The sequence below is a fragment of the Strix uralensis genome, chromosome 8 (genome assembly GCF_047716275.1).
Source record: "Strix uralensis isolate ZFMK-TIS-50842 chromosome 8, bStrUra1, whole genome shotgun sequence".
Classification (NCBI taxonomy): Eukaryota; Metazoa; Chordata; class Aves; order Strigiformes; family Strigidae; genus Strix; species Strix uralensis.
Genome location: NC_133979.1, coordinates 6,334,015 through 6,357,750, shown reverse-complemented (window position 1 = coordinate 6,357,750; position 23,736 = coordinate 6,334,015). Strand labels below are relative to the sequence as shown.

General features: G+C 46.0%; 3 protein-coding genes across 7 annotated transcripts; 1 reads left to right on the top strand and 2 right to left on the bottom strand.

The window, feature by feature from the left end:
- Positions 1 to 156: 156 nt before the first annotated feature.
- On the bottom strand, positions 157 to 3,308 carry IFT25 (intraflagellar transport 25). The gene is made up of 5 exons (XM_074876016.1): positions 2,911 to 3,308; positions 2,396 to 2,502; positions 1,663 to 1,731; positions 1,091 to 1,134; positions 157 to 631 (listed from the first exon to the last, which is right to left on the bottom strand). Exons 1-5 carry the CDS (start codon positions 3,006 to 3,008, stop codon positions 524 to 526), a joined length of 426 nt encoding a protein of 141 aa, XP_074732117.1. The 5' UTR covers positions 3,009 to 3,308; the 3' UTR covers positions 157 to 523.
- Positions 3,309 to 3,381: 73 nt separating this feature from the next.
- LRRC42 (leucine rich repeat containing 42) lies at positions 3,382 to 10,215 on the top strand. Its single transcript, XM_074876007.1, has 8 exons — positions 3,382 to 3,486; positions 4,437 to 4,924; positions 7,070 to 7,201; positions 8,243 to 8,361; positions 8,780 to 8,868; positions 8,953 to 9,066; positions 9,219 to 9,303; positions 9,727 to 10,215. Exons 2-8 carry the CDS (start codon positions 4,452 to 4,454, stop codon positions 9,981 to 9,983), a joined length of 1,269 nt encoding a protein of 422 aa, XP_074732108.1. The 5' UTR covers positions 3,382 to 3,486; positions 4,437 to 4,451; the 3' UTR covers positions 9,984 to 10,215.
- A 2,017-nt stretch (positions 10,216 to 12,232) lies between these two features.
- LDLRAD1 (low density lipoprotein receptor class A domain containing 1) lies at positions 12,233 to 21,928 on the bottom strand. 5 transcript variants are annotated; one of them, XM_074876010.1, is made up of 6 exons: positions 21,477 to 21,928; positions 19,858 to 19,912; positions 17,929 to 18,148; positions 17,627 to 17,764; positions 16,947 to 17,075; positions 14,413 to 16,153 (listed from the first exon to the last, which is right to left on the bottom strand). In XM_074876010.1, exons 3-6 carry the CDS (start codon positions 18,110 to 18,112, stop codon positions 16,008 to 16,010), a joined length of 597 nt encoding a protein of 198 aa, XP_074732111.1. In that variant the 5' UTR covers positions 18,113 to 18,148; positions 19,858 to 19,912; positions 21,477 to 21,928; the 3' UTR covers positions 14,413 to 16,007. The 5 variants fall into 5 exon arrangements, 4 of the variants coding, with proteins under 4 accessions (XP_074732111.1, XP_074732110.1, XP_074732109.1 ...); XM_074876009.1 differs by lacking the exons at positions 17,929 to 18,148; positions 21,477 to 21,928 and adding exons at positions 18,193 to 18,324; positions 20,316 to 20,881; XR_012629815.1 differs by lacking the exons at positions 17,929 to 18,148; positions 19,858 to 19,912; positions 21,477 to 21,928 and adding exons at positions 12,233 to 12,976; positions 18,193 to 18,482 and having other exon boundaries at positions 15,784 to 16,153.
- Between the last annotated feature and the right edge of the window lie 1,808 nt (positions 21,929 to 23,736).

The window sequence follows — 23,736 nt, the reverse complement described above, 5'->3', positions numbered from 1 at the left end:
TTCCCTCCCTGCCCTGCCCCTCTCCCCCCAAGGTGTATCTAAGCATCAATAGATGTTTATATTCATCCTAATCTTGAACAGTTTGAGTTGATGAGGAAGTTACCAATTTAAGAACTTTTGAATGATTCGTTTGACAGGAGGAAGTAATACATCCCATTTAAGTATTTCATGCTTTTTTTTCTATTTAACTCAGAGTGCAAGGGAAACATTTTACAGGAAATCGAGTTTTAATTCATATATTGAGAAAGCCTGATATAAATATACTAATTGAAATGGACTCCATTACATTCAAGTGTTCTAAGGTAACAGTCTAGGTTATAAAACTAGAAAACTGTTACTACAACTAACAGGAGCACTGCATTACACTGAACTGGCAGGGAATACATACTACATCCATACCTTCAAAAAACGCTTTAATACAAAGTTTTAATAATAAATATTCTCTGCACTACAGATAGCAAAATGTAACTTCTCTATTAAAAAAAAAAAAAAAAAAAAAAAGAGGTACAAATTTAAGCTGGATTTAAGTGTTTTCTGCTGTGCCCTCTGCCATCACCCGGTGCACTGATACAAAATGATCAAAGCCAGATTTGATGATGAAACGCAAGTAAGTGGCCTGCAAATCAGGAAGCTGTAGAAGGAAAAAAAAAAAAAAAAAGTTATTGAATTCTCTGTAGTAACATAACTATCAAACAAAACTTGCAGAAGTTTGTCAGACAGAAGGATCGAGATATTTCTGTGTCTGTTTTTGAATTGCACCTAAATCAAGCTCTTTTAATACATCTAGTCAGCTTCAGAGTTTCTTTAGATGACAGCAATTCAAAAAAGTCCCATCCCTCCTGAATACTGTGGCCTTAAAGGCAACAACTGAAGGAGGAAAGATTGCCACACTTCTGGAAAGAGCTCTTTCGCACAGTTAGGAACAGCAGGCAGGAGCAATTTCATACCATAATCTACAAATTCCTATATCTAACATCAACTTAGCAATAATTGTATATAAAGACATGTCTTGGTTTTTCATGGTTTCTCCACAGTTAGTCCAGACATCCCATTTCATGAACCACTACTGATGTACACTGTAAATACTTACTGGAAATTCTTCCATTTGAAGCTGTCCTTCTGTGTGTTGCAAATCTAGAAAATATATTTTAAAGCAAATAATGAAGAATAATGTGCAGTGCCGTGAGAAGTTTTCACTGGACTTCAGCGTTTATGAGAGTTTAAGGACCATGAACTTACATTACATATAGAAATTGGTTTTTTTAACAAGGTGATTTAAGAGAACATTCATCACACCATTTTATAAAATGTCACTCAAATGGCATTAAAAAAAAAAAAGCCAAAAAACAAACGAACCAACCAATGCAGGAAATGGCACCCTATTATACTATGTAAGTCTGGTTTTAAATTTTGGAACATAAAAGTGAGTGCACAAGTAGTGCTTTTAGCCCTTGTACAACATTTTACATCTCCACACTGCTACAGAGACCAGCAGTATTCACAAACTTCATTTAAATGTGACTATTACATTAAGATCTAATAAAATAATCATCAAGCCACACTTGACTACTCAACAAATAGGCATGGGGTTAAAATGACTCACTGCAAAAGATAAAACATTATTCCCACAAAATCCCTGCTGATTCAGATTCAGAATTTTACCTTTTTCAATGCACTGCTGAAAACCCACCGGGTCTTTAGATACACTTCTTTCAATCCTTAAGGTCCGCACTAAAATATATATACATTTAAAATATCAAGACAAATTCTGATTCTTTAGTGATAATTATATTTATTCCAACACTCTTCATCTACAAAGCACTTCAAAAGCATTAACTAATCCATTCTTCCTCTAACTTATGGGGCAGGACTGTAATACAACCACCATCCTCATGTTCCAGGTTCGACAAAAAATGACAAGTTTTCACGACTTTTGTGTAGCCTTTGTTAACGGTCAAGATCCTATCTCCATAATCTGACCTTGTAACAGTCCTTTCTGGTTTAGAACTCATGTTTTCCTCCACATTATTTAAAAAGTAAGACTAAGACTAGATCAATATTCAAAATAAGTCATTAAAAGATTAAGTATTGTAGTCCTGTCCATGAAATTAGAACAGCCATCACTGTGCAACAGAAGTGTTGATTATAAGCTCAAAACAAGGTGTTGTAAGAACAACATAAGTGCAGATGGGGTAGATTTACCATCTTTTCCTGATTTATGAGAAAGTTTGGCTATAAAGGACGATAGCTTTGTGAAGTTAAATCTTTATGAATCTCTTAATAGTGGCTACTTACAGAATATGACACTACTGTGAGAATTTACATGTAGGCACAGTCACACATTTTAACGTATTACGTACGTATTACCTACTGCTTGCTATACATGAAGTCTTACCTAAGTAACACTGGATTGCGACTTTGCTGATTTTTACGCATTTAGGAAAACCAATAATGAATTCCTGTGGGAACATGCCCGTCGTTGTCCAAAACGTTTCTGAACTTCTGTGGAGAGAACAGGACAAACCCCCACCTGCAGCTTTCCATCTATAACCCTCTTGAAAGAAATTAGTCACAAAAAAAAAGTTGCAAAGCCATTTTCATTTGGGGTATTTTAAGCAAACCCCTGTACGACAATGAGGAAGCTCTCTGGAGGTATTAATACTTCAACGCTCAGGCTCTGTACCCGAGCAGTACCACAGAAGGACTCAAGAATGGTGGGGGCCCCGAAAAAGGAGTTAAATTATGTGGCAACGTGAGCGGGAAGTCAAGGGACAGAGCCTTGCCTGTGAGGGGCTGCGGGAACGGCAGCAGCGGGAGGGATCTCTGCGGGGAGCGGCGGCCCCGGGGAGCCCTTTCCCGCCGGGGCCCGCGCCCCCCTCCCGGCCCCTCAGCGCCCCGCGCCCCCCTCACCCGTCCGCTACGTTCTCGGCGGGGTGCTGCTCGTCGCTGGAGGTGGCCAGGACGAGGGCAGCCCCCGCCGAGCTCCGGCACCAGTCGATGGCCCTCATCCCCGCGCGGCGGCCGGCAGCGGAGCGGCGGGGAGGGGAAGGCCGGGCCTAGGCGCTACCGGGCAACGGCGGCGACACCCGGCACGCCGTCCCCGCCCGCGGGAGCTGCGCCGTGCTTCGCGGGTCCCGGCGGGACCCGCCACCTCAGACCGAGCCCCTCACGGCCTCGGCGCCCCCTTCCCCGGCTCCTCGCCGGTGCCGGAGCCTCCCGAGAGCCTCCCACCCCGAGCGGCGGGAGGCTTGGGAGCGGAGGAGGTCGGGCGGGACCCCGGCGAACCCCCCCCCCCCCCCCCGCCAGCTCCCTTCTCCTCAGCCCGCCGCTCCCGGCGTGCCCCGCGCCGCCCCGGCCCCGGCCCGGTCCCGGTCCCCGCCCCCGGCGCGGCTCCGCCCGCCGCCCGCGGGCTCTGCGGGATGGGCGGCGGGAGCGCCGAGCCGCGGCCCGGCTGACGGCGCGTCGGGGCGGCCCCTCCCGGGGCAGGTAGGTGGGGGGGCCGGGCCGGTGACCCCCGCGGGGAGCGGAGGACGGGGGGGGGCCGTTCGCCTCCCTGTGCCCCACGGCTGCCGGCCGGGGCGGGGACCCTTCCCCTTGCGCCCCTCGGCGCTGCGCCCGGTCACGACGCGCTCAGCCCCGGCAAGGGCCCGATCCTTTCACAGACCCCCCTCCCACCCCCTCAGGGCTGGACCCGATCCCCTCCGCCCCCCTCCTCCCGGGCAGCGCCCGATCTCTTCAGCACCCCCTTCCCCCCTCAGGCGGGGCCCGGTCTCCTCCCGCCCCGCAGGACCCTGAGCCCCCAACCCCTCAGGGTAGGAGCTGACAGACCCCCGTCCCTCCGCTGCCCGCCCCCCCCCCCCCCCCCCCACGGCCAGACCCCCAGCTCACAAACCAGACCCCCCTGGCACCGGCTGGACTAGGCTGGGGAAGGGGCACCGGGAACCTGCCCACCCTCCCGAGGAGGGAAATCCTCTAGCAGGCTCCCCTGCCCTGCTGCAGTCAGCCATTTGCCCTCCTCCTCCCCCCGCTCGCCTGCAGCAGAGCCAGCCCAAGCTGTGGGGGCCGCTCCCCACACAGACCAGACCCCCTCGGTCCGCCCTTGCCAGTGCGGGACTGGGATCCAGCCCGTGCAGGACTGGGATCCAGCCCCAGGCCGCTGACGAGCACCAGGCACAGCGTGGCAGGGCCTGGCCGGAGCAAAGGCTCTTTCACCTCGCTGCCAGCCCTGGGTTCAGTTCCCATTTGACTGGTGTTTGTGGTTGGATGGCAGACACCGGTGCACCCCTCTTCCACACGGCCTGGCCTTCCTTGTGGTGCAGGGTTACGTGGCCGTGGGTGCTCGGGGCATTGAGGAGAGCTGCCAGGGTTTGGGGTCTTTCCTGAGTAGCGTTTTCCTCTGTGGCTATTCTTCACCTGTCTACGGTTTGTTTTTGCAGAACTGGACGAGGGGAATGTCTTACTGTCTCCACTCAGAAAGCCATTTGGATACTGGGCCAATATATGTGCGTGAAAATGGGAAGCTGCATGTGGTAAATCAGGGTGCAGGTGGCATACAGAATGTCACTCCCAAAACAAGACCTTTTAGGCTGTTTTCCAGAGGATTTTCTGTGGAGCTTTGCATGAACAGGGAGGACGATAGGGCAAGGAGGCAGAGGACTGATCATTTCATCTTCACGTACACTAAGGAGGGGAACCTCCGGTACTCGGCCAAGTCTCTCTTCAGCCTAGTGCTGGGTTACATTTCTGACAATGTTGACCACATTGACTCGTTGATTGGTTTCCCAGAGCAGATTGCTGAAAAGCTCTTTTCAGCTGCAGAAGCAAGACAGAAGTTCATAGAACCAGTAACGGGACTGAGAGCTCTACAGAAGTTTACTGAAGCATATGGCAATTTGGTGCTATGTTCACTATGCTTGCGGAATAGGTAAGTGTGTTCAGTCACAAATATCGTCATCTGCTAGTGCTTTTTGCTAGCACACTTAAAAGTTTACCTTAAATTATTTTCTCTCAAAAGTAATTTATAAAAAAAAAAACCTCTTGGGCTTATGACACCACCTAATTTTAATGAAGTGACCTGAGCCTTATTTGACTGTCTGCTTGCTTCCTTTTGTCCCATTCCTTTCCTACAAGTGCAGCTGCTGGTTTCATTCTAAGCTACAAATCATAATACAGGTAACAGACTATGGCCGTGTTAACTCACAGGGGATTTTATGTGAAGGATTAAACCTGCAACTTTAACAATAATCAGCACTTCCATAGCAATCTGTGTATTTAATGCCTTCTCAGGTATTTCATGGGATGTTTTTGTAATTGCTGTTTATAAGCATTTCAACATACTTAGCTGAGTGTACAGGTAAAATACACCCTTGGAAACTGCCTGGGTTTATTTACTGTAAGCTTGCTATCCCATTCATTTTGGGGGCTCAGGAGAAAATACAGTCTTGTAGGTAAGTTACAGGCTTTGAAGTCAGGAAGGTTTTACCTTAGTTTATTGTGGTTCCCATCCCCATATTAAACATGTTTTAACAAGGTTCTGATTAGAGTGCAGCACCAGTTTTTCCATCTTCTCTATGTCCACGTTGTCTTTCACTAAAAGAGAGTCTTACCCAGCTTAAAACGACTGCGTTTTTAAAGCCTTGCTTCTGCTGAAGTCTTTCCCAGTAATATAACCAGTCTATCTTCCATCTGAACACTTGAAAAAGGGATGGTTTATCCAGTTTAAAATCAAAGTACAGGCACATTCAGCTGAAGTGCCAAGGGTGTTCTGAGCACAGTGGGAATGTTTGAGCAGAGGTCAATTACCCTTTTGTTTTATTCTTTAAACCTACTCCCTCTTTATCTCTGGTACGGATACTTTTTACGGGCTTAATTCAGAAATGAAGTTACTTTTGGCATCTTTTGCCATTACAGAAAGGTGACTTAAGTATTGAGACTTTGAAATCCAGGAAGTAAGGTGTTAAGGCTTTTTCTGAGGAATTTTATTTCTAAAAGAGCCCGCTCTTCTCTTCACAACCCCCCTGAGCTAGTAGTATCTCTTAAGAATTGGCTTGCGCTGTGACTATATATTCTGCCTTCCGCGCAGCTGAATTGCACAGCAAAAGGATTTGGTGGGTAGTTTGATAGGTACACTTGCAGTGGGAGGATATTAAGGTCCCCTTATTTGCATGGCCAAAGAGGTATTCTTTGAGGGATCAAATTAGTAAGCACCCCTCATTTCAGCAGTGAAGACGCTGACCTTGGGGTTTGTCTTGCCATGGGTAATATGAGGTAAATGCAGGAGAGATTAGTAAATTTGGGGCTTGTCTTGCCACAGGGACAATAAGAGGTAAACGCAGGGGAGATTGGTGAGGTAGTGACTGCTACGTGCTTATTACTGCATACTCATGCATGCCATTCTTTAGTGGTTTGTTCCGATCTCTAAACCTCCTACTGAATAGTTCCAGCACAGATGTTTGCATGGCTGCGGAGTGAATCAGATCAGGGAACCAACACAGCTAAAAAAATAACCCGCTGAGTAACTGCTGCCTGGGGTGTAGTCACAGCTCTAGTTGGAGTCTGCAGGTGTCCTGTACTACTTTTAATCTCTAGTGAAGTATTTTATTTACATATATAAAAAGTAAATTTTTGCCATTTGACAAGCAGTCCTGATACATTTGAAGTAGATTTTAACCCTGGATGAACGTGGATTTGTCCATGCACTTCCTAGATACTGAGGAAAAGCAGTTTGTGAAATTGATTTACAGTAAACTGGAATATGTATTTTGCATCATTCTGAAATAATACAATAATAACCGGTAAAGAAGTCCCTAATTGCGATGTTTGCAAGTCAAAGTCTTAATTGTTAGTCCAATATTTTGAATCAAAGCAAAACGATGACATTTGTTCAAGGAGAAGACTGGGAATTCAGATGTGTTGTGTGCAGACTGCACATAAAAAGGTAGTTAGGACAGCTGGCTAATTTCTGTCAATTTGCAACAAGAAACAACTGCATTATGTTTGTGACACTTGAGGATGTAGGTGCCTTATGTGCCTGAACACTGATAGCTTTTTTTTTTTCCCCTCTTTGCAGATACCTGGTTATCTCTGAAAAGCTAGAAGAAATTAAGTCTTTCCGAGAGCTGACGTGTTTGGATCTCTCCTGCTGTAAACTCGGAGATGAACATGAACTGCTGGAACACCTCACCAAAGAGGCTCTGTCTAGGTACCAATTTCCTGACACATAGCTAAAAATCTTTTCCTATCACTAAGCAGTTCAAAGAATCAGGCTGTAACTTTAAAGGAAAGTTTCACAGGCAGCAATGTGTAAGTTTGAAGATTCTGATTGTTCATAAAACCTGTTCTCGAGGTAAACAAAATACAAAATTTATTGCACACAAAGCACATGATCCAGAGCACATACTGAATCATAAAAGGTCATACAAATGTGCAAGATAATTTACTGTCTCATGTTCTTAAATCAACTTTTTATAATTTCCATCAGCCAGGTAAATACTGCATCTTAAGCATTTGGAACAGTTCTACTTTTATTTCCTTTTTTAACCATACCAGTGTTCCAGAGGAAGATTTCTGCAAGCAGTAGGTTGAATATTTAGTTAAATAAAATTTTGTAAAAAATTTTATTATTTTGTTTGATCCTAAAGATTGAAGAGTAGAAAATTTTGGAAATCAATAGGGAGGATGACTGCTAAATAGGGGGTATTATGTTACTATAAGATCTTGGTGCATTTTGCATCAGGGTTTTTCTTGAAGTGCTGTGGAGAATGTTTTCATGTTACGTTTTTCCCTGAGTTTTGTTCATTTATGTTATAATACCCCGTTGCTTACTTAAAATCATTGCCGTATCTCTTACTAAATCTGTCCTCTCCCATTTTGCCAAGCATTTTTCTCTTTCTAGTTTTGAGTGGATTCAAGATTGGCAGCTTTGGCTTAAAGAACCTCAGGATATAAAGAACCTTATTGTCTTTGTTAGCAAATACTTGTGCTCTAGGACTGGTTTGTTGCTGGAGCTCTGGGAATAGCAGGTCAAATAAGTGCTTCTGTTGAGCCAGCAGAGGCAGTATAAAGATATTTTTTAGTCCTACTAACCCAGGCCTCTTTCTTGCTACTTTTTACTAATGTTAACAAAGTAGACTGAAGGGTTGGCACAGGAAGATCCCAGCCTTTTGACACAGAGTTTTAGGACATTTTGTAAAACTGTCGAAAATAATGACTATAAATTATGCTTTTGTATCTGTTCTCACAGCGTAAAACGTCTTCTCCTGAAAGACAACTGTTTATCAGATGCAGGCCTTCGCAGAATGACAGCACCAGTACGAGTATTGAAAAAGGGACTTGAGAATCTTTTGGTATTAGACTTGTCTTGTAAGTACTTCATGGTTTAATATTAGAAGGAACCTGTATCCTTTCTGATAAAGAAAGAATTTATCCTCCTTAATGTTGAAGGAATGCAATTCATTTCATGATTCCCATGAGACAAATACTCAACCTCACATTTCACCACCAACTTTCCAGAAGGCACAGGTCATACCTGTAGTCTCAGCCACTTGCTACTTACATGAATATTTTCAATAGTTTGAGAATTGTTATTGTAAATACTTGTATTCTGACTTTTTCCCTCTAATGATCAATTTTGACTCACTTTCAAAACATGAAGCATACTACAAAAAAAAAGGCAAAACCCCATTGTTCCAGTATTAGCTTTTGGAACAAATAGTTTCTTGGTATTCTGATCATTTTTCTCCACATCTTGCAACTTAGTTAACTCTACTTGACCTTACAGGTAACCCTAAAATCACAGATGTGGGAATTGGATACCTTCTTTCTTTCAAGAAATTGAACTGTTTGGACATTTCTGGAACAGGTCTTAAGGTAAAAAAGCATCTGTCCACATTTACTGGACAAGTGTAATCAAATGTTTTTCCCCTCTGACTACTTTACTTCCCTTTTCACTAGGACGTTAATGCTGTCATTAAGCGGATCCAAATGCAGATTGGCCTGGTTCACTCAAAAGTGCCTCTGAAGGAATTTGATCATAGTAACTGCAAAACAGAGGGATGGGCAGAACAGGTATGGGCTTTTAAGTCTGTTTTACTCTCTAGAAATTGTCCTTGTGGAGTATTAAATCACTGAATAGGAAAGAATAAGGGATAGAGTTGTTTCCAATTTAATTTCTGTAAATTTTATAAGAAACATTTTAACTCCTTCAAATGTTATTTCAGACAGTTTTGCAGTGGGAGCAGGCAGTTATGGAGGCCGCCAAGCCACAAGACAACTTGAGATCCAGAACAGCAGCTCTGCACTTCTGTACGTAACTGCATAGAGACCACACAGTTTATCTGTTTTCTTTTCTACAAGGAATTTTTTCATACTTTTTTTTTTGTACAAATAGCATCTCAGGTGTGAAATTTCAGCCACTTGTATAACTGCATTACAGCATGTTTTGAGTTTTTTCATTTGTTAGACTGCTGCTCTTAAACCTGTGAGTTAAACTCTTAAACTCTTAATCCTAAGCATGGCAGCATGCTTAGGGCAACACATAACAACTTGAGTTTTCTCCTTAAAATTCTGAGTCCAAAATATAAATGTTATTTTTCCCTATGCACATTTCAGCAAAGCAGTCAGTAGTCCAGGTTGGCTTGGCCAAAACAATTTACAACACAAGTATGCATTTTATAGCATCATTCTGTTTTTCCCAAAATCTAAACTTGATTTTTTTTTTTCCTGTAGATGGCAAGACACACAGAATAGAGGACGTAGTCAAATGCAAGCTGGTGGAGGCAGAAACAAAAGTATCTGGAAACTTGCAGTTTTATAAAGAAAAAGTTCAAAATTGCCATTTACCTTTGAAAAAGGAGGTTGCAGGCAGCCACGAATTAAAGAACAATAAAAAAAGAGCTTTGGCTGAACAAGAGAGAGAAAGGACTTCCAAACAGAAGCATCTATGCCTCACTGTGGAGGACTGGGATTTGTTAAATACCTACTGAGTCAGAGAGAAGTGGGTCTTTTGTTTGTTGTTTTCTTGCTGATGACAGAATTTAGGCACACTGAGAGGGAGTAACAAAGGAGACCAGTATTGTTAAATCTGGTTGCTGTGATATGCTTGTGGGTTAACCTATGCTTGGGGAGGGATAGAGTCAAGGAGAAGGTTGATGATACTACTGTATATTTTCAATACATAATAATTTTTTCAAATAAAGTTTTTGTTGTCATCCTTAACTAATTCTTCTGACGTAGAGATCATTCACAGAAATAGCTGGTCCTGTCCCTCCTCCTCTCTTGCCTCGGGAGACTAATCACTTGCGGGAGACTAATCACTGCAGCTCATCTGAAATGAAGCTGCACTGTGCTTCTCAAGTGCCCTGGGACTTCAACAGTGCTGGTAGAACATAAACCTCAGCCTGTAAGCGCCGGGCTGTGTTGATAGAGCTCTGACAAAGGGAGGAAGCAAAGAGGATAAGCACAGGCCCCAGGGGAGAGAGGCAGAGAGACAGAAACCCCTCCGTAGAACAGAAGTCCCCTCTCTCATTTTAGCCCAGGAAATGAAAGCTGAAACTGGGTTACTGTAGAGATTAGACTCGGCAGTTGTAATATATTCTCCCTTATAAGCAAATTCACTGCACTGGAGAGCATTCTGTGGCTTAAAACCCATTCTCGGTGTGCGTGCAGGCCTGCGATACACTAACTGTACTTCCCCATCTGAAAACATTCAGGGAGGTTTATAATTCAAATATGAATTATATATATTTGTTGTAAAAGAACTTCTGTGTGGGGCTGTCTGAAGTCATGGGTACAGCTGTAACGCTGCAGGTGTGTTTATCGTTGAATTCCTGCCCGGAGTGGTTCTAACACAATTGGCTGAGGCACGCAGTGCCCATGAGGTGGGTGCTGCCATCATCACTGTGCTCTTGGGCCAGTAAGGCCAAGAATTTACTACAGGTTTCCTCTACTATTGCTTATTTAGAGAATATCCTCCTTTTACACTGTTTACCATAATTCAGCAACAAGAAAAGCAACACATCCTTGGAAATCATGAAAGGAACAAGAAAAGGAACTTCACCTTAAAAATGCATAAAGAGCTAAACCCCTTTCTCTCTTTGTTCTTTTATTGCTGAATTTTCCTCAAAAAAAGGACTACACACAAACAAAGCAAGCATACTTGCAATCAAGCCCTACATTTTTTCCCCAGAAACTCAAGGCTATTAATAGCTTCCACTGACAACTACATCAGCCCTCTGCTGAGACAAATAACGGCACAAATAGTGACTTAGCAAAACAGCATCTCAACAGGGAGGAAGACGACTGTGGCACTCGAGTATAATCCTCCTCCCGCAGCTGGCTTCTGGTTCAACAGCCACCACGGATTTCTTTTGCTGGCCCTTCCACCACTGTGGAGATCTGCTAATCCGACCATGGGGAGATGCCCGTCTCGGAGAATCGTATACTCCATTTCACATCAGTAAAGCAGCTGGGAGCTGACGCTTTGAGCCGGAAAATAGGCACATTGTGATTTCACATGAATGGTCTGCCCAGGTCACAGGCTTGTTGGTAAAATAATACAGTACATCTTTTCTTTTCAGGAGAGGTGTTTTAGAGCACAGTGTTTCTCACATTCTTCATCCCTGGTGCAATTACTCCTTTTCTTAGGTTTCTTGTTGACCAGCAGACTTCCTCTTTTAAACACACCACTGTGTAAATTTTATCCTAGGAAGACTTAGACACACTTACCTCTACGTCCTCAACCCACTAATCTCTGTTTATTGTTCTCTGTAAGGCACACAGCCTCTGCTGACCAGGAACAAGGCAGTAAGTAAGAAAATTACAGGAGGAGTCTTGCCCTGAAATAGATAGGCTCAGCCAAGTGCTGCTTAAACCGCCTGCTGTGTCCCTGGCTCTTTCCAGGCTGGCTTCTGAGTCTTGCCTGTGGACTGCTGCTTCCTGCCATCTCTCTTGGCTAGTCTCTTCACAGGTGTAAATCCAGAGCAGGATGAGTCCTTGGTTCCTCTCTCCTAACCTGAAGCCATTAATGACAGCTCCGGCCTCCCCAGATTGCTCCCTGCGAGCTGATACAGGGACATCAGCCAGCGAGCAGCCCTGCAGGTACCAGGTGGATCAGCTCCTCTGACACCAGCAAACCTTTACTGGCTACCTTAGATGCAGAGATCACATTCCTGATCCCATTTCTTGGTGGTTCAGCTCAATTACAAAGCTGAGAGATGACAGAAAGGGAGAGGAAGACCATGTTTGGTTTCCTCTTTGCAGACAGGTATATCCTCTGTGTGCCGTAAGCCTGCCTCTGTTTCCTCACCCTCCTGCTGAAGGAGAGAAAAGGTGGCACAATAATATTTCCTGCCTGAAGCCAGGCATTTGCCTTCTTTATCATGTCTCACAAAAAAGTAAGGATTCCCAGATCCCAATATTGTCCCCATCCAGCCAAGGCAAGTCACCGCTTGGCCTCTGCTGCGGTGAAGTAGCCTCCACACAGCAAGCACAAACATACAAATCATCATGCTCACATGTTTCACCCCCGACCCTTTTCTCTTCACACTCGGGAGCATCTTAAAACTTGGCAAAGGTAAGCTGTGGCAATGTTCAATAAATATTGGACTGGGAAAACACAGCAGTCACCATATGGATCAGCCTAACCAGCGTCCTCTTCCCAACCACAGCAAACAGCAGAGGCTCCAGAAAGTTATGGCTGTTCCAATATCTTTGATACAGAGCAAATTTTTTTTACTGATCACATCAGCTGAGCCCTATGCTGAGCATGAGGGTTTCTGTATTTTTTTTTAACAGCTGATTAGTTCAATCTTTACTAACTGCAGTTGTTCTGTTACCATATGCAGTTCCCGTCATGAGGGATGAGATCCTTCTTCCCCTCCTCTCTCACCTTTCTTTGACCACTGCCCTGTTGAAGTGTGCAGCAGCCGTGGCCCACCTGCTTCCTCCCCATGCAGAGAGCTTGTTGTGCATCCTCCTGCTTCAAACCCAAGGAACAGGCAAACAGTTTGTGGCTGAATGTAATCTGAATCAGAAGCTCTTCTTCCCCAGGAAAGAGAGACTGACCTGCTAGCACTGCCTCTGAATCACCCCTCCTTGAGCTCCTCATAAGAAATCACAGAATCATAGAATGGTTTGGGTTGGAAGGGACCTTAAAGAACATCTAGTCCCAACCCCCCTGCCCCAGGCAGGAACACCTTCCACTAGACCAGGTTGCCCAAAGCCCCGTCCAACCTGGCCTTGAACCCTTCCAGGGAGGGGGCAGCCACAGCTTCTCTGGGCAACCTGTGCCAGTGTCTCGCCACCCTCACAGGGAAGAATTTCTTCCTCCTATCTAATCTAAATCTGCCCCCTGTCAGTTTAAAACCATTACCCCTCATCCTATCCCTACACCCCCTGTTAAAGAGTCCCTCCCCATCTTTCCTGTAGCCCCTTTAAGTACTGTGAGGCCACTCTAAGGTCTCCCTGGAGCCTTCTCTTCTCCAGGCTGAACACCCCCAACTCTCTCAGCCTGTCCTCACAGGGGAGCTGCTCCAGCCCCCTGAGCATCTTCGTGGCCTCCTCTGGCCCCGCTCGAGCAGGTCCGTGTCCTTCTGATGTTGGTGCCCCCAGAGCTGGACACAGCACTGCAGGGGGGGGTCTCACGAGAGCGGAGCAGAGGGGGAAGAATCCCCTCCCTCGACCTGCTGCCCACACTGCTCTTGATGCAGCCCAGGACACGGTTGGCTTTCTGGGCTGTGAGGGCACATTGCTGGCTCATGGGCAGTTTTCCATCCACTAGTACCCCCAAGTCCTTCTCCGCAGGGCTGCTCTCAACACACTTATCGCCCCGCCTGTATTTGTGCTTGGGATTGCCTCAGCCTTGCATTTGGCTTGAGAAATGCTGTAAGACTTCCTCATTGGTTGCCCCAGAACATACTTTGAGGTAACAAGAGGAACAACAGCAACTACAATAAGCCAGGCTTTATTTACCAACCCCTACTCAGCCTTGTTGAAGCGTTGGATGTCTGTGACTCCAGCAAAAATGTGCATCTCAATTTCAGGCTTTGATTGAGGCTGGAAGCTTGCAAGTGAGAAATGTTTACCTAGAAAACTCCTAACCTCTCTTCTGAGCTGCAGCACTGAATGTACTGCATTAATGTTTTACAGGCACAGAGAAAGCAAGCCATCCATCCTAGCCAGGCGCGGAGAAGGACAGGTTATTAAACGCAGCTGTAAAAGTTTCCCGTAGTACCGGTTATGTTATGTAGAGTTTTGCCATCTCATTCCAGGTGAAGTATGAGTCAGAATACTGTAAAGCTATTTTTAAAAGATCTCTCAGATCTACAGCTGTATCCCAGTGACAAATTAGAAGAAACATTCACTGTTGATACAAGTCATGCTGCCATGCAGAGTTGCAGATCACAGGACAGAGGAAAGGAGGGAATGGTTTTATTTTTAAAGATCTATGACCTGGGATGGTGATGGGAAGATCACCTGATGTTTATTTTGGGCCTAGAAAAGTAAGTGCACTCACTGTAAATGTGGGTTTTTCTCAGAGATGATGTTTCAGACACAGATGAGATTTTCAAAGCAGCAGAGAAAGACCGAATCTTTCTTAAATTTCAGTAGCACATCCATATCTATGTCGTGAGGACTGCTTTGAAGGTTTGGCTGCCTGATCCTGCTTTGCTGGCAGAGGAAAGAAACAAGCAATGAACAGATCCTATGTCATCCCACACCGCCCCGGGAGCAGCACTTGGTTTTCTGCTGCTCTCTGCTGCAAGGCTGGGACTTTTTTTTCTCCTTTCTTTGCCAACTTCAGTGCAAATGCATCCCAGCCCCACGGCTGTTCCCAACCTGTTAAGCTGCTGCTCCAAAACTGCACAGCCCTGAGAGAAGTACATTTTTATATACATGCTGGTTCCCTGCCCTGGCTTGCAGAGACAGCTATGCGGTCACAGGGACATGGTGATTTATCCCCACAAACCCTGAAACCTCTCCACTTCAGTTTTCCATGCCATTACACTCTCTGCGTTGGCCTTCATGGTTTAAGAAGAGCACAGGAGGTGGCCTGTGCAGCAGCTCCCCACGGTGTCATCTTCAGCCCAGCATTCCCAATGAAGCATCCTGGGAGCATCAACACAGAGCCTTCAAAGCCGCTGCTGAAACCATCTGTGGGAGTGTTTTGAACACAAACACAAGCTTCTCTTCTTGCCCGTGAGGATCAGGAGGGGTAAGACATGTTGGCGGGAACTGCTAACCCACAGGCTAGAAAGGCTCACCTCACTCAGCTCCTGCTCTTCAGCGTAGCCCTCAATATCCTCAAAGTATCAGCATCTGGCTGCTGGCAATGTCCAGACAGGAGAAACCCCTTGCCCAGTGTTGGCCAGACAGAATCACAGAATCATACAGGTTGGAAAAGACCCTTGGGATCATCGAGTCCAACCATCAGCCCTACTCTACAAAGTTCTCCCCTACACCACATCCCCCAACATCTCATCTAAATGACCCTTAAAGACATCCCGGGATGGTGACTCCACCACCTCCCTGGGCAGCCTATTCCACTGTCTAACCACTCTTTCTGTGAAAAATTTTTTCCTAATGTCTAGTCTAAACCTCCCCTGTTGGAGTTTAAAGCCATTCCCTCTTGTTCTGTCACTAATTACCTGTGAGAAGAGACCAGCACCAACCTCTCTACAATGTCCAATGACACGGTATCTGTGTTGGCAGCAGCTGGTAAACGGTCTCCAGCAGCCCGCACGCAACTCTTGGAGTCAATGCTCTGCCCATGTAGAAAGGACTCACCCTGACACGACAGGAGAACCCTTGCAGTGTCCCACAGGCAGTGTCTAGCCTGCAGCACGGGCTGCCATATGCACTTCATCCCTGCACTGGTCCATGCGCTGCTGCTGAGGATTTGCTTGGGTTGGAGCTTCCCAAGCGGGTGGCAGAGCAGGAGGACACCAAGGCTTAGAGGTGACAACGCGGGAAGCACCCTGCTGTCTCCAGCGCTGCTGGGTGCCAGGACTTCATGGCCTGCAGATATACTCATCGGACCAGCTGAGGCAGTGCTGGACCCCGTCCCGGCACAGCCTCCTGGGGACACAGGAGCAGAACTCGTAGAGCACAGGACTGCAGCTCCACCACGCCGACCCGCACGGGGGGCAGGCAGCCACTGGGAGGGATGGAAAACAGGGAACAGAAATGGTTTTGCTGCACTGACCCCTTCCCTCCTTTCTTAGGCAGGTAGCTACCCTTTCACCCCCTGGCAGCTACTGAAAAGCCACTGGTGATGACCCTGTGTCTGTGAACCCACCAAAGAGGACGCTCGCTTGGTGCTACTTGTAGGAGACAACCACAGAGCATGACATTGTTACAACCTTCATGGCAGACGTGCCATCCTGGGAGAAACAACTAATTGTCATTTATTTTTTTTAGCAAGCTACTCTAAAGAAAACTGCTGATATAGGCAAGTCTCGCCTGAAGTTCAAAACCACAAGGGTGACTTAGGAACAAACCTGCTGCTCATCTTAGTGAGAGAATGATCTAGATGACTTCAAAGCTGCTGAGGCACGCTCAGTCCCCCTGTCTGAGACATACCCATCTCCCAACCAACAACCAAAGGCCAGTTTGAATGATCACTGCTGCCTACAGCTATGCATCATGATGAAACTGCTCCACACTCAGCAAACCACAGTGGAGGAGCAACTTTTGGGGCTGGGAGCAAAGCACAGAGCCCGTCCCCTCTTGGTTGCCACCAGGCTTTGACACAGAGCCCTTGGCCGCTGATGGGATGGAGCCCACACAGTTCATACTCACGTCCTATCCCAGCTATTTTGTGTTTTAGCCATGGACGCCAGCCTCCAGGCATTTCCAGCGGCATCAGTGAGCACCACACCTGTACAACCTATTTCCATCCATCAGCAGAAAAGACCTTTCGCCCAACAGTAGCCAGAAGAGAGACTTACAGCTCCCCATCTCATCGGAGCAGTCTCCGCAGTCGTTCATCCCATTACACCTCTGATCGGCATAGACCCAGTACATGGGGTTACTGCAGCGGAAAACCAGGTATCCCGGAAGGCTGTGGGGCAAGTCACCTGCAAGGGCAGACACACAGGACAAGTGCTCAACCCCACTGGGCACAGATGCTCCAGCTAAAATGGGGATGGTGGCTACCAAAGGCTGCTGTCACAGGGCGTCGGTCAGTACTTCCCCATGCAGTGTCAGGGCACGAATGACACCGCAGATGGGGAAGCTGCGGTGGGAGAGGGAAAGGGATGCTCATGGCTGAGCTGGAAGCAGAGTCTGGGTGCCCCCGGTTTCTGCTTTAATGAGTTTTTTTTCCAGGGTAACTGTACAATAAATTAACCATATAGCCATACAGCTTAACCAATCGAGGAAAACTGCATCATGATTTTAAAAAAAAACCCTAAGGAAGATCAGAAGGGCTTGGAGTCTTTGATTCCTGGCACTCCCGCTGGGTTTTGGGCAGTGCTGTGTCTCAGCATCTGCCCTACAAAGGATCTACCAGGCTTATCTGCTCACATACACAGCCAGAAGCACGGAGCAGGATTAGAGGGACACTGGCTGCTCTGTCTCACAACAGGAAGACCAGAGCGGGGAGGACAGTCACAATAAAACCACTCACCACAGAGTTTCTCCTGCTCATCCTCTCCGTTTCTGCAGCTGCTGACTCTGTCACAGACCTGGCTGGCTGGGATGCAGGTCACACCGTCATCGCACAAGAAGCCTGTCCGGTTATTGGAAGCTGTACAGAAGCGGTTCACTGAAGGGAAGGCAAGAAATACTTCATTTTCCAACATTTTCATGGTATGAGGAGCAGATCAAGGGGAAGAAAGGGGGATTTCTGAAATTCATTTGTTGTTCTGGAAATAACCAGGGGTCAGGATTAATCTCTGGTAGGTTCATGGCAGAGTCTGAAAACTATACCATGAAGCATGATGGTGCCACCCAGAGTTACCACAGCCCTATGGAACAGGACACCGGAGCCGAGGAACGGCTGGTGGTGACTCGGGCTGTGCAAGGCTGGCACAGCCCTGCATCTTCCTGCTGGTCCCTTTCCTTCCTCCCGGTTGGTGCCAGGAAGCACTACTTCACGCACGGTGATGGACATGAAGGCTCTTCTCACGCAACATCATTTTCTGCTTCCCTTACAAAAAAAAAAAAAAAAAAAAAGACTCTTGTGATCCCAACCTGGGGCATGTGGCAGGAGTCCCAGTGCCACGGCCAAGCCCACAGTGGCAGCGAGGACGAGCAGCGCAGTGGCAGAGATGAAGACACGCCTCCACGTACAGCCCCCGTGGGCCCTGCGTGGCTGGCAGCAGCCTGTTGGAAGGCAAGAGCGAGAGGTGAGGGGCTGGGGAAGGGTCTGGCAGGGCTGAGCGGGGCCGGGGTGTTTCGGAGGGGAACGGCACAGAGCCATGAGGGTGATGTTTCAGTGGCTCTGCATGCAGGATGGGCAGGGGGCTGCTGGGGTTGATAGGTGAGTTTTAATAGCCAAACTCTGACATTAAACACCTCCTCATAGGGACTTTTGCTGTTTGCAGTGTGGAAGAGCCCATGCTGCCGTTACAGAGCACTGGGAACGGCACAAACACCGTGTCTCCATCGGAGCTCGGCCAAGCCCCTGCCCAGCCCCTGGGGCAGCGATGCCCTTTTCACGGTGGGAGCAGCCAAAACACAGGGCAGGTTGGTGTAAGGCTGAGAAAGCTGCTGTCCCAGAGCCCATGGCAAAAGTCCTCAAGAGGTAAAATTTAATTTTACAGTGCTTTGGGCTTTCTGCCCCAACCAGAACTTTAACTCTCCCACTGAATTATCATCTCAAAATGGTGAGAACTGGCCAAAGAACAGCCCTCTCACTCCCCAAAGACATCTCCAGGGTACAAAGGGCAGCGATTTTCCAGGGACTTCAACTTCCAGAAAGTCACGTACGTAAATCAAACCAAATCCGGAATCTAAAGGCCAAACCCACAGTAATTGCAACACAACAGCAGCACACGTAAGAGCAACGTCAGTCAGCTGCTCCCATCACAGCTCTCTGCAGCACCAGTGCTTTGTCTCTAAACCAACACTGTATTTTCTTGCATTCCTTCGTATTTTCAGACCAACAGAAAAAAATGAATGTGATCATCTCAGCAAGACATAACCAATCACTTAAGACAACCCTGCATGTATAATTGGATTTTGGTATTTATGAACTTAAAGAGTTTTGATCAAAAAGTTAGAATTTGTCTTAGCTGTGCTTTGTATTTCCTCAGTTGCTGTGTTGTACAAACGCAAGTGAAGGCATGTCCTTTGCTCAACAGCAAAGGGATCCTGGCTGCAGTAACCACCCCCTCCGTCACACTTGAGTGGGAATCAAATGCAGAACATTTCAGCTTAAAAGAAAAGTGATTAATTACAGCATGTCTGTGTCTACAAGACACCACCTTTGACCAGAAAGCACAACAGTTGCAAACAGACAAGAGTATAAAATAATGGCAGTGATGAAATGTTGTTGTAACCCGACCTACAGGTCTGCTATTGATTCTGTTCAATCTTACCTTCTCCTCCTTAACAGGGTCACAATTTGCTGAAGTTTGGCTATTATAACATATAGAAAGCATACAGCAAGTTCATTATGAGCCTTTCTGTGACAGACAAGGATCACCTATCATAAGACTGACAACTCCAGGCAAAGAAAGAGCAGCTTTAAGTTTAGTAATTTTATAGTCTGGACATTTCACTACACAGAAGGAGGAGGGGGGGAATCAGTCTCAACAGACCATAAATAATGGTTGTATTTTACATTACATAGATAGTTTCAATTGATTTATACTTTAATAATAAAAAGGTTAAGCTCTGCATTTTATTTGTTACCTGATTCAACAAAGTCCTTCTGTGAAGAAAGAGAAGTAGCTACATCACCATTTCTCTAGAAGGAAAAGTATAAAAGACTGTTTAGAGAAGCAGCACGCAGTAACCACACAAGGTATGCCTTTCTAGTTGTCACACCATCTTACCCAGAAATATATAACATACTCCTTTATTTTTACATACAAGCAAAAATAGCCTTGAAGGAAACGTGGCCCAGATTTAATTCACAAAGCGATCAATTGCATCACCTTCTAAATCTTAGCTACCCCTTTGTAAAACAACCACTAATGCAAGTCCAGCACTTCATATCAATACTTTCCTTTTGTATCAAGTTAGGTTAAGTAGAAAGGACACAAAATCTCACAAAAACCAGTGATAAAGAGGTCACAAATGACACTATCAAGAACATGTACTGTAGGAAACAGCTGCATGTAAGATTTTTCCGAAGAGAAGAACTGTACCTGGGGGTGAGTTTTATTCATGCTTCCCAGAGCTACAGCCCTCACAGCTGGGAGGACCGCAGGGAGTTTTCTGCACCTTAACACGAGCGATGTTACCAGGATACAAAACCCAACAGAGGTAGAAAAGCAAGGCACGTGCTGCTGCCCAGGCACGCAAGCAGGAGAGGACAGGGAAGGCAGCGCTGAGCCCGTGCTCCAGGGCCGGTTGGAAGCTGGGTTTCTGGTTTGCTTCTCGTTCCTCCTGGCTCCATCTTGGTTTCACAACAGGGCATTAGGCAAATCACAAAGGACACGGAGACTTTGGATGCCAAGATCCCACTGCCACTCCTGATGCCCGTTTGGAAGCTGAACGCTAGCTGATGTCGGCTGCATTTATCCTGGTGCTGGTCAGGGAGAACCCCCGTCGTGATGAAAACTTGAGGGAAGAGAGTCTGATCATCTTCATGCAAGTCTCCTTTCTCCCCACCTCCTTCCCAAAACAGAGCTGAGACACTGACCTTGTAGCAGCATCAGCCCAGGCTCCTGCAAGATGATCAGATCTCAGCAGAGCTGTGCAGGATGCAACCATCTGGAATAGCTTCCCTGCTTGGGCAACAAGCACAGGCATAGCAAATCCTCCAGGGTCCTCTCTTACTTGCATACTTGAATTTCCAGGCCTGCAGTTAAGTCTTAGCAGCTCAGCCTGTAGCTAACATGAACTTATAGACTGCAACCTTCTATACTGGCTGCAGGTCTCAGCAGCACGTGCAGTGGAGTTTTGCAGCTTCACGGATAAAATGTCATGAGCAGGCAGCTTCGCCACAGGGGTAGGGGGGGGGAAAAGCACTGGCATGAAGTGTTCAAGGAGCCTGTGTTCTTCTTGCTTGCAGGAGAGTCCATAGGACTCAAGTGCCTCCAAACAGTTGTCACCTCACAGGTCACAATTCCTCCCTAACCACTAGCAAAACTAGCTCAGCAGGGCTTCGGAGGAGAAGCTGGCAGCTATATTGCCTATAAGTTGGCCCTGAGACAATCGCCTCCAATTGAATCAAAGCACAGACATGGAGGAACAATTACAGCTACTTCCCTCTCCATCCCCACACATACAACTCATTCTTGATCACATTAACATTGAGTTAATACACGCTTCTTGACAAGGGTATCTGCCAACCCTGCACTCACCTGTTCACAGACCAGACAGAATTAAATAACAGTCTTTTAGGAGCTCCTCCTTTGGCATGGCAACACCAGTTTGTCCAAAGCAGAATATATCACTGTTTAACTTGGTGCTAGAAAGCTCTCCTGTTCCAAGGAGGATCTGGGGTGAAAACACCAAACGCCAAGTAGCAAACAGTCTGCAAGTCTGGGCACCTGCTACAAGAATGACAGACTAAGGGTTAAAACCTGCATATCTTAAATTCTGAATCTGTTTCTCTTTAAAGAGGAAGTTTTAGTTTCTCATCAGACTTGATACAGGACTATTTTGAGCCTTCAGAAAGCTAATGAGGTGGCTGTGAGTTTGCCAAGAGTCCCACGTAAGAGCCAAGTCAAGCAGGCCAGCTATGCATACCTCACAAAGCAATTTATGATGGCAATGTTGAAAATGTGGAGTAAACCCACTCTTACAGAGGTAAATGTCCATAAGACCTGACATCTGTCACCATCTGTTTCCTACACCAAGATTATGAAGCTCAGCTGTAGCCAACCAGGCAGTTGGGTTTTATAGCAGTTACCCCACATCAAAGACTGCTTACAGTTCAGAAAAAGGAGTTCATGACCATGAGGTAACAAACACAAGCAAGCCCTTCTGATGTAAAAAAAACCCAAAAACAACCCCAAAAAACCCCCAACTTTGCCAATGATCAGAGAAGCTGAAGAGGGAACACAGATGAAGATATCCAGTATGAAAGGAGACTATTGTTAATTCTAGCTCCTAAAAAACCCCCAGTTCCCCCAGATGTACCACGGCTACTTCTGCCAGCAATGAATTGCACACACTTGAGAGGGTTGCCTCATTTGTGTCAAGATGATCCCATTTAAAATCTAAGTCAACTGAACACATGCCTAAAGAGAATATAAAATGCTTTCCACCTGCAATTTCAATAATTTAAGGCCCTTCATTTAAACAGTGGTCTTGAGCAGAGACAAAACCCAAATTGCAGCCTCTGAAAATGAAGATGTCGGGAAGTCAAACACTTAACAAAAAATGAGTAGCCATTTTGCAAAGTCAAATGCCAAGATAGCTTAAACAGTCCATTTAGATTAGAAATCTTGAGAAACAGTTTAATTAGTGCAGCCTAGCTAGTATTGGATTTTACGGAGGGGAGATACTTTGAGAGGAGCTGACAAGTACAACACTTAAGCAGTTCTTCAGACTCTGGCTCACTCTGGAAACAGCAGCGCCACATGACCATTGCCACGGGCCCAGTTTCCTGTGACCTAACAGCACATTACTGAATCACTGGCTTCACTGCACAGATCACTTAGCTGAAATGTCATTAAACAGCGAACAAAACACGTAAAACTTGTGTTTTCTCCCTTTGTTGTAGGCAGATACACCACCAAATGGAAGCAGAAGTTGGTTGTTTAACTCAAACCTAGGAATGTAAGAATAAAGTCAAACATTTTGGAAGATAAAGTTTTGTGAAATCAAGTCATCAACATAACAGGGGTTGAACTGTACACATTTGAAACAGGCAAATAGCCATGTTTTCATGAAGTTGTAACACTCCCTCTGCAACTACATATAACAGTAAAGGAAAACATTTCCACGGTAGTAATTCAGTTAGAAAAACCAGGATCGCTGAAGTCTCTTCTGGAAAGGCAATCCCCAATAACATAGTGCTAAGATGACAGGCAATAATCACTAAAGTAAAGCCCATATTTACAAATAAATTTAAGCATCCGTTGCACAAATCGCATTTGACGCTGCTCAAAGCGGAACACTGGCATCCTGCACTGAAACAGGGCTGTACGCTGAGGTTTGCACCACGGAAGCAGGAACACACGTCTCAAGTGACTCACTATTGCAGAGGGATTTCCTGCCCCCGCCATCAAACAGTGTTCTGAAAACATCACACCATCCTTTTTCACAACAGTCACGCTTGAGGCCTTTGCAATATTACCATCCACATGCAAACGGTACCTGTCAATGGCTGCTGGCACCCAAATTTCTGGGCTACAATGTCGTCCCACTGAAGAATTTAGCAGGAAGACTTCAAATTGCAATTTCTGCATGTTGACAGAAGCTTGCTTAAAACAAACAGCTCTTAATGCTCTTAAACCTCATTGACAGAAAACCTGCCTGACTGCTTTCAGGCTAGGGTTTTCGGCAGCACACAGGCCACCTAATGCACATTCCTGCTTAATTGCTCCTGCAAGGCTCCATGGTCTGTAGTTACACAACCATCGGCATTACAGCCGAATTAGGAATGACTACTCA